This window comes from Alosa alosa, chromosome 1, assembly GCF_017589495.1.
Source record: "Alosa alosa isolate M-15738 ecotype Scorff River chromosome 1, AALO_Geno_1.1, whole genome shotgun sequence".
Lineage (NCBI taxonomy): Eukaryota > Metazoa > Chordata > Actinopteri > Clupeiformes > Clupeidae > Alosa > Alosa alosa.
In genome coordinates, this window is record NC_063189.1 from 39,567,797 (window position 1) to 39,576,609 (window position 8,813).

The 8,813-nt window shown below is 44.4% G+C and overlaps 1 protein-coding gene across 2 annotated transcripts in view; it reads left to right on the forward strand.

Moving 5' to 3' along the window:
- The window catches only part of LOC125298757 (band 4.1-like protein 3), a 51,976-nt gene extending 43,444 nt beyond the window's left edge, over positions 1–8,532 (forward strand). For both annotated transcript variants that reach the window (XM_048249602.1, XM_048249610.1), the window contains 6 exons: positions 120–1,418; positions 2,133–2,264; positions 2,673–2,771; positions 4,088–4,168; positions 5,123–5,242; positions 6,979–8,532. In XM_048249602.1, the coding sequence (XP_048105559.1) occupies positions 120–1,418; positions 2,133–2,264; positions 2,673–2,771; positions 4,088–4,168; positions 5,123–5,236 (1,725 nt within the window). In that variant the 3' untranslated portion in view covers positions 5,237–5,242; positions 6,979–8,532. The remainder of the gene's footprint in view (positions 1–119; positions 1,419–2,132; positions 2,265–2,672; positions 2,772–4,087; positions 4,169–5,122; positions 5,243–6,978) is intronic.
- Positions 8,533–8,813: the final 281 nt, after the last annotated feature.

The window sequence follows — 8,813 nt, forward strand, 5'->3', positions numbered from 1 at the left end:
GTCTTTCGTGTGACCTTTAATCCCTTACTTTACTATAACATCACAGGGCCTTGAGGAGAAAAGAGAGTGAGACGGTGAGAGAGATGAAGGTGATATCTGATGTTATCTGTGTCTTATAGAATACAGAGCTCACTGAGCAAGAGGTGGAAGAAGCAGGAATGATGAGCCCAAAAGACGAAGCCCCTCCCACATCCTATGAGTGCCTACAGGAGGAGCGAGGAGCCATGGTGAATGCTCACCCCGCATTAGAGTGCCCTGTTGTGGCTACACAGGTGGAAGCCTCTCCCTTAGCCCTCATCTCAACCACTGAAGAGGCCCAGGTTCAAACAGCAGAGGCGAAGGCACAAGAGGTAGTGCAGGTAGTTGAGGAGGAGCTTGTGTGGACAACACAGAGGACCCATGAGCTTGTGGAGGAGGCAGAAGAGAGGGTTGGGGCGGTGGTCAATATTGAAAGTGAGAGCACAGACTCCCAGGTCCAACCAGAGGTGTGCAGTGCACCTGAGCCAGCAGTAGGGGGCACCACTGAAGATCCCTGCAGAGAGGAATCACCATCAACTGTACAGGGGGATTCAGATGTAATTGACCTAGTAGAGGCACAGCCAGAGAAACAGCACAAACACCCTCAACATGCTGAAGAGCTGAGTGAACCACATCTAGAGGCCTTGGGGACTGGTGACCAGAAGGAAACTGAACAAGACAACCAGCAGGAGAATGACCCAGAGGTTCAGGAAGAGGTTCAGATGGAAGATCACCCAGAGGTTCAGGAAGAGGTTCAGATGGAGGATTCGGCCAGAGATGAAGAGCATGTCACAGAGGAGCAGAGTTCAGCTCCAGAGATGAACGGCCATCCAAACGGACATCTAGAAAATGCTGGACAAGAACCTGGTATGGTAGAACCGGAGACTGAAACAGTTCAGTATCCAGAAGAACAAGCTGAAGAAGGTACAGAGGTCTCCAAGGACGGTGAGGTTGGTGAAGTATCTGCTGAGGGGGCAGAAGATTGTACAGTGGAACGTTCATATGAAGAAGAAAAGCCTGCTGGTTCTCCAGCCCAGCAAGAAGTAATGTCATCTGTCAGCGTTAACAATGAAGTCAAGTTAATCCAGTGCTCCGACAGGGCAGGGGACGCACCTATAGAGGAAGTGTCGGAAGCTGTTGTGGTAGTATTGCATGTGCAAACGATCACTGAAGATTCATCGCAGGATCTGTCCGCAGATGCAGAAGAGACCCTAGAGGAAGCGCAGAGTACGGAGTCGGAGGAGAACAGTGCTGAAGAGGTGGCCGGCACCATAGCCATGGAGGACTTGGCTGTCCCAACCATAGAAGAAAAGGAGCAAGCCAGAGAGGAACATGAAGTGATTCGAGAGGAGATACAGGAAGTGAACGAGGACAAACAGGAAGTAGAGCCTCACAATGAGGTAACCCAGCACTGATGGTTGTCATAGGGTGAAATAACCTCACTCTAGATCTCTGTGTGCCTGGCACCTGCCCATGACTAATACTGGACCATGTAGTGGCTCTTCTCTCCTTTCTCTCCTTCGCGCTCCTTTTCACAATTTTCCTCTGTGTTTCGTCAATTTATAAAAATCAGTTTTTGCACGTTCTTTCAGGGAAGTGTTCACAATTTTTGCATGGGCCCAGCCAAGTGATTATCATATCACCAGATGGCACGATGTCAAATGAAAGCAAATGACATGATGAATCGACTTAATTTCATTCACCGACCAAAATGATGTCACATCCTGTGTGTCACTTTCTCAGACCTCCTCTTTCCATTGTAGGTGTCATCATGGAGACTACTTATGTTGATTGAGTCAAAATATGAATTCTGCTGCACGTATATGTATGTGTGTGTGTGTTTGCTGCATGACCTTCACAGGACGCATGAGGCATGGAATTGTCACTCAGACATTGAGTTACTCTATTTTATTTAACATTCTTTCTTAATTTAATTCCTCCAAAAGTTTTATAAATACTGACGATTTGGCGGTTGGTCCATAAGGTGGTGGACCCGTGTGTAGTTCAGGATGTGAGTGGTTTTGGATGCAGGCATCATAGGAAATGCTGAGAGTTGTGTGTGTTTGTGTGCTGGTGCTGACCACCTGTTGTGTCCACCCTATGGCTGTGTGCAGAATGCAGAGGAGGTGAAGGCAGTAGCAGAGAAAGAGGAGGAGGAGGAGAAGAAAAATGAGGAGGATCCAGCCACCACAGAGGTCCCAGTCGTCCACACAGAGACCAAGACCATTACGTATGAGTCGGCGGAGGTGCGTCACGGTTCATGAGCTGTGTGTGTGTGTGTGTGTGTGTGTGTGTGTGTGTTTTGACATGAGTTCAGTGACTCTTGCGTATGTGTTGTTTGTGTTTGTGTGTGTGTGTGTTCTAGTGCAACAACAAGTTTGCAGAGAAGAGATGTGCTCATGCAACATACATTTATGTGTCTGTGGTTAGAGGTCTGGGTTCGCGCTTAGACACCCACGAATCAAGTGTGTGTGTGTGTGTGTGTGTGTGTGTGTGTGTTATTGCAACAACACATTTGCAGAGAAGATGTGCTCATGCAACATGCATTTATGTGTCTGTGGTTAGAGGTCTGTGTTCGCACTTAGACACCCATGAATCAACAGTATCTGGACGTGTGTGTGTGTGTGTGTGTGTGTGTATGCTGATGCTCTTAGGGAGACACAGACACCGATGCTGACCCCGGTGTGCTGATGAGCGCACAGACGATCACCTCGGAAACAACCAGCACTACGATGACCACACACATCACAAAGGTCAGGGGTCAGCTGCGTGACCTGTTTTGTCACTTGTGCCACAATGGAGTTAGCCAATCAGAGAAGGGAGTGAGGGAAGATAAGAGAGTCACATGAGTGGTGGCACAAGGTTCCATTTTGGCTGGCATGTGAGAGGCATGTGATTCCCTCATGGGTAGGAAATTCTTGACTCTGGGACAGCAGAACTCTCCCACCGAGACTTGTCACCTCTGGAATGATTGGCACCCTTGATTTCATAAGGTATTATTAGAGGGGAAATGCCAACATACTTTTCTGGCATGTTACACCCATAATAAGAGTTTAATCAATTAGTTTATGTGTCAGTGAAATGAGTCACTCACCAATTTTTTAATGAAGTAAAATAAAAACCTCACACTCTTCTTCAGCAATAAAGAAGTGTAACTCTGATCTGACACCAGTGATTTCAGCATTGGCCCAGAGTGGTGGGGGCCACATGGCTCATGGCCATGCTGCACATGGCACCTGCTAGAGCTCATGGTGTCAGGGCCTCTAAAGCAGGTCCTCAGACCAGAGGAGGCCACAGAGACCCGTAAGATGGAGGACCCAGAATCAAGTGGACCGTTAGGTACGGGAGCCTCCCTATGTGCTCACGCTTACAGGGGCAGTTCATTATAGTTACTTATTTAGTTATTAAGTCCTTGACTTGAATATTAGATTGTATTTTTGAATACTCTTGACTGACTTACTTTGACATACCTTTGAGTATCAATGGTGCCAATCACCTGGAATTCACCGTGTGAGAAAAAAGGTTAAACAGGGGGTCAGAATTCTAGAAAAGATTTATGGCAAGCAATCAAGTCATACAGTTAGCAGAAAATACAACAAAATATTTCCCCCTGAGATTCCCTTAACCATCTCTGTTCCTTTTCTGCTAAAATGGCTGTGCTTAGTGCCACCTAGTGGCAGCATTTAAGCTCATTGTACTGTGGTAGTAGTATCTCATTCCTGAGGTCATCTGACCTATCATTGACAAGGACTGCAAAGGATGTTTGTATTACTCTGGGGGTTGTCATTTGGTCATCTATTTGTTTCCTGCACAAAAAGACTGGTTTTGTAGGTTCTCAGTAGCAGAAACTTGCTCTGCTTCCTCTTGCTAGACAGTAATTACAGGACAATATGGCAATCCTGTAATTTTGGTTTGACATATTGTTGACATTGTTTTCAAAACAAGCTTTCAGTGCTTGTCGATTTTGGCAAAGTCTCACTACCACATGGCATCTGTAGTTGAAGAACACATCTGTAATCTGGTTCAAGTATCAGTCCCAGGGTTGATCATCTGCATCTCACCCTCGCAGACAGTAAAGGGCGGCATCTCCGAGACCAGGATTGAGAAGCGTATCGTCATCAGCGGAGACACCGACATCGATCATGACCAGGTGTGCAGCAGAGGAACGTGTGTTTAGCTGACTGCAGATTAATTGCATAGAAAACACTAACATTTGTAGAATAGTGAAGTTTATAGCACACCTTGTCACTGTTGCACATAACGCTTTGAAACAAAACTAAAATGATTTCAAATGATGTATTTCACAACATCACATGCTATACATATCTGAGCAAAGGACTGAGGAGTTTTGTTGTCTTGCCCAAGGATGATGTTCCTAGAAATTTCAGTTCAATGGTGTAGTTTAGTTTAGTTACAAACCCATATGATTGTTCATGAAACGCACACACGATTATCCCTATTTGTAGTAGGTTTATGCAGCTGGCTGCGAAACTTAAACGTATTGCATCAAGATTGAAGCAGCCCAATACTTGGCAGTGGCCATGGAGACTTGGAAAATACTGGAATACTATGGAAAATACTTGCTTAATGTGTCGATCTACAGATTTACCTCCAAACAGTGTGTGCTGGTACTAGGAGTGTCTCTCTATCAGTAGACACAGAATCAGCACAGATGACCTCTCCTGTTAAATGAGTAACTCCTCTCCTCCCCCTCTTCCTCCTTCTTTTTCTGTTCATCTTGCACCTTTATTCTACTCTCACTTCATTTCCTCTTGTCTTTTTTTCTGATTTTGCATCGCGACATCATTCCTCTTTATTGTGCGCCCCTTTCTTTCTGTCTTTCTTTATTTCTCTCTCATATTTGTTTCCATTCCTCTCTTCATCCTTTAACTCCAATTTCTCTTCCTGATCATTCTCCTGTTTCTGGACCATTCCTCTTCCTTTACTTTACTTTCCTCTTCTGTGTTGTCTTCATTTCCTATCACATCTCTCTTCCTGACCTATTCATCTCTCCCTATTTCCCTGTGCTCCTCTCCTCCTGTCCTTCCCCCTGCTCTCGGCCTCACCCCGGTGGCCTGCTGTGGTATTACACCCACACCACCAGGCTCTTGCTCAGGCCATCAAAGAGGCGAAGGAGCAGCACCCGGACATGGCAGTCACAAAGGTAGTGGTGCACAAGGAGACGGAGATCTCCTCGTCCGAGGAGGTGGCCCACTGACCCCAGGTAATGGTCTGCCGGTGCCCAACGCTTGCCGCCCTGCCCTTAGCAACTTCTCTCGCTGGCCCGGGCTGATGTGGCATGGTGCTTGGCTGGCGTGGCATGGCAAGGCATGGCTCAGCTCAAGTTTAAGGCAGCACCCATATGCTGAAAAACTCACCTCACCTCATCTCATCTCATCTTTTAGTCTATGTTTACACCTGATGGAAAATGCCATCTGAGTCTGGATAGCTTGTCGCGATGAGTAGTGTGTGTGTGTGTGTGTGTGTGTGTGTGTGTGTGTGTACAGATGTGAGAGTTATAATTAAGCAATAAGCCCCGAGAGGCTGTAGGTTACACTGATTCTACAACAGCTAAGGGCCGTTGTTAGGCACGACGCGCTAGCAGAGTGCCTAAAACTCCCCTTAGCTGTTGTAGAATCAGAATAACCTCTGACTCGAAAGTGGTTTATTGCTTTTCTAAAACTGTTGCTATAAATACCTGGCAAAGTTTCATAAAGTAAAGGCACAGCAACTAGAAATATAACAAGTTATTCCTAGATAATCATTCTTTCGCCAAGAAATATATTTCCTCTATCTGAATGGTTGCCAAGCTACGTCGAGACGCAGCTACTTTAACTTTTGTATCAAGTTATGGTAGCGCAGTAATATAGAACGAAATACGGTCAAGGTGTATGTTTATGCTGGATTTTACAACGCCATCGAACGCGATTCAGCCAATCGCAATCAAGGACCGGAACTATCAGTTTTAGAATTGGATGTAGTAGAAACCACCAATCCCTATACCCTGGTATGAAATGAATGTGTGATCAAGTATAAATGGCTGGGAGTTATATGATTCCTCATCCAGACTCTGATGTCCTGACACAGATGGCATATTAAATCAGGGTGTAAATGGGGTGTGGCTTACCCCTGGATTTCCACCAGGTCTGTCTGACTGTGCTGCTATACCAGAGCTGGTCACGGCTACTCGGAAGTTGGTTGTTTTATACTCTGAAAAGTCAGAGCTTGGTGTTGAGTTTGCTCATCTCTGTCTTGGTTGGTCATTGTGGCATGATTTCATTGGTCTGTCTACTGTGGTACACCTTCTGAACTCTCTGTTTTCTTCTTTGTTGTGTGGCGTTTGTAGTTGGCATGGAAACTTCCTTATTCTCCAGCTTTATGCCAGGCGATGCTAATGAGAGGGACATCTTTGTAACTGCCAAACCATTTCTCTGTTTACAAACATGAAGCACAAATTAGCATAGGGCAGTTGAACGTGTCTGCTCAAATCTGTATCGCCTACCATATGTTTGTATTTCAGTTTGTGGGTATGTGTGTGCTTGCGTTGGTGGGAGTGTGCATGTGTGTACGCGTTTGTGTGTGTGTGTGGAAGCATGTGTGTGAGTGGGTAGGTCGGTGTTGAAGTGCTGTCACTGCAGTGTGCAAGTGTCACTTGACCGCATGTAACGTGATAACTGAAGAGTCCCTTTGGGCGTGTGCATTCACGCTTCTTATACTAACAGTTTTGTGGTTTTGTTTAGCTGACTTGTTTCTTTTGCTTGGTTTTGCCCGTCACTAACTTGAACTATTCGCTTTGCATCTATTTTGGGTTTGATTTGTTTTGGTTTACAGATGTAAACCAAAGCGGTGTTGGTGCTTGGCTATTGGCCACTGACTACGCCACTGCTCAGATCAATATCGCTACCAAACGCCAAGTGACTGATCAGTCTCTCTGTCTGTCTGTCTCTGTCTTTCTCTCAGGAGGATTAAGATCTCATCCCTCAGATGGTGATGTCCTTTTGCCCCCCTCCACCCCCCCATGAACCAGCAGACAAACCCCATACACAAACCTATTCTTTGACCTCCAGTCCAGTGCCATGGCAACGTAGCACTCCAATGAACGTTGTGGATATGACAGCCAGCCAATCATCTATCTGACCAGTGAGCCAATCACCATTTATCTGACTGGCTTGTTAACCAGTCACAGCAGGTCCTTGGTTTTGTCCTTTCGCTGAATGGCCATGGCTGAAATAGCCAATTACTGTATGTGTAAACTCATGCATGCCAACTAAGCGTTTAGGCATCTTAATACGCTGTCAAACAAAAACACTTATCAACTGAAGCAGCTACAACAACCATCCACAACCAAAGGGGGAAAGGCTGTTTGCTTAACTGCCTTATCAGATCTGTGATATTTTTTCTTTTTTCTTTTTTAATTGGAAAATGTATAATAACTGTTTTTGTCATACAGTATGCTCAGATGATTGATGTAAGGTAGCCTATTTATAAAGGAGCACTTGACAGTAGAGATGAGTGTTTGTGTTGCCGCGGACACATAACAGTTCATTGGCATGCCAATAGAACGGTATTGCTGCTGGAAGTGTGCTCTATGCACTTGAGGGTTCTGGAGATCCAAGTGGAATCAAAGAACCCTTCAGAAGATGGAGAAGAAATGGCATGTTCATATACCTTTATAAATGCAGGCCTATATCACTATCTTAAAAAAAAGATGTTTCTACTACAATCATGTATTATTTTTTTTGTGATTGACTTTTTTTTTCCTGCGTTTTATGCCATTTCATCAGGTTCATTTATCATGTATGGGGCTATGAATTAAACAGACAACTAATATGCACAAGCAAAATGCTTGAAAGGGCTGGCTTTCACAAATATATATATATATATATATATATTTGCAGGTTTCCTTCCCTCTTGAATTGCATCTGCTTATGTTTAATGAATAACTAAGTCATCCAATCAAAGACATTAACTGTCCATAGTTTGCCAGCTTAAAGTTTTAAGTCCATCATTCAGGTAATGGTGAACAGTGAGCCTGCATTCCTCTTATGTCAACTATCAACTATCGTTTGTTATTGTATGAACAGCTATAGTTCGGACGCCACTGACCGTGATTAGCTAGATAACTGACTTCACAAGGTATTTTAGCTTCTTGTTGGTCAGATGAGCGGTTTGTTGTTCAGTGTTTAATCTCCAACCGGGCCAAATCAATCTCTGTAGGCCTACACTACATAAACTAGTCCCTGACCACCATTCCCATAAGCAGCTGGCTTGCTGGTCACACACACACACACACATTCAGAGGGAGCTGTCTGGGCACACAGGAGTCAGCCATTTTGAATGTCCAAGTCTTCTCTTCTCCCTGTTATCTGTTCTGATATTTTAGCTGAGAAAAATACATATTTTCATGATCATGCCATCCCTGGAGAGACAAAGAGTAGGAACAAAACAAAAAAATGCCAAATGCATTTTTGTGATTTTAAGTTTTTATTTTTAAATAAAATGTTTATCAAATCATCTGGTGTTTGTGTAAGCCTTTCCTTCCTAATGGAGTGCACCGGATATTCCTATTCATTCATATTAATGTTATAAGTGATAAGTTGAAAAGAGTGTATTTGATCAGTATGAAGTGTATTGAGACACTAAATGGTGACAAAGTACCATACGCCTACCACTTTGTGCAGTGGTGGCGGCAGTCGTTTAGAAATCTTTGAGATGTACTGTAACATGGCAAGGTATACCACTATAGGCCATTACCTGTCTTAAAAACAGTAGGCAGCAGATGGAGTCCATTTCAT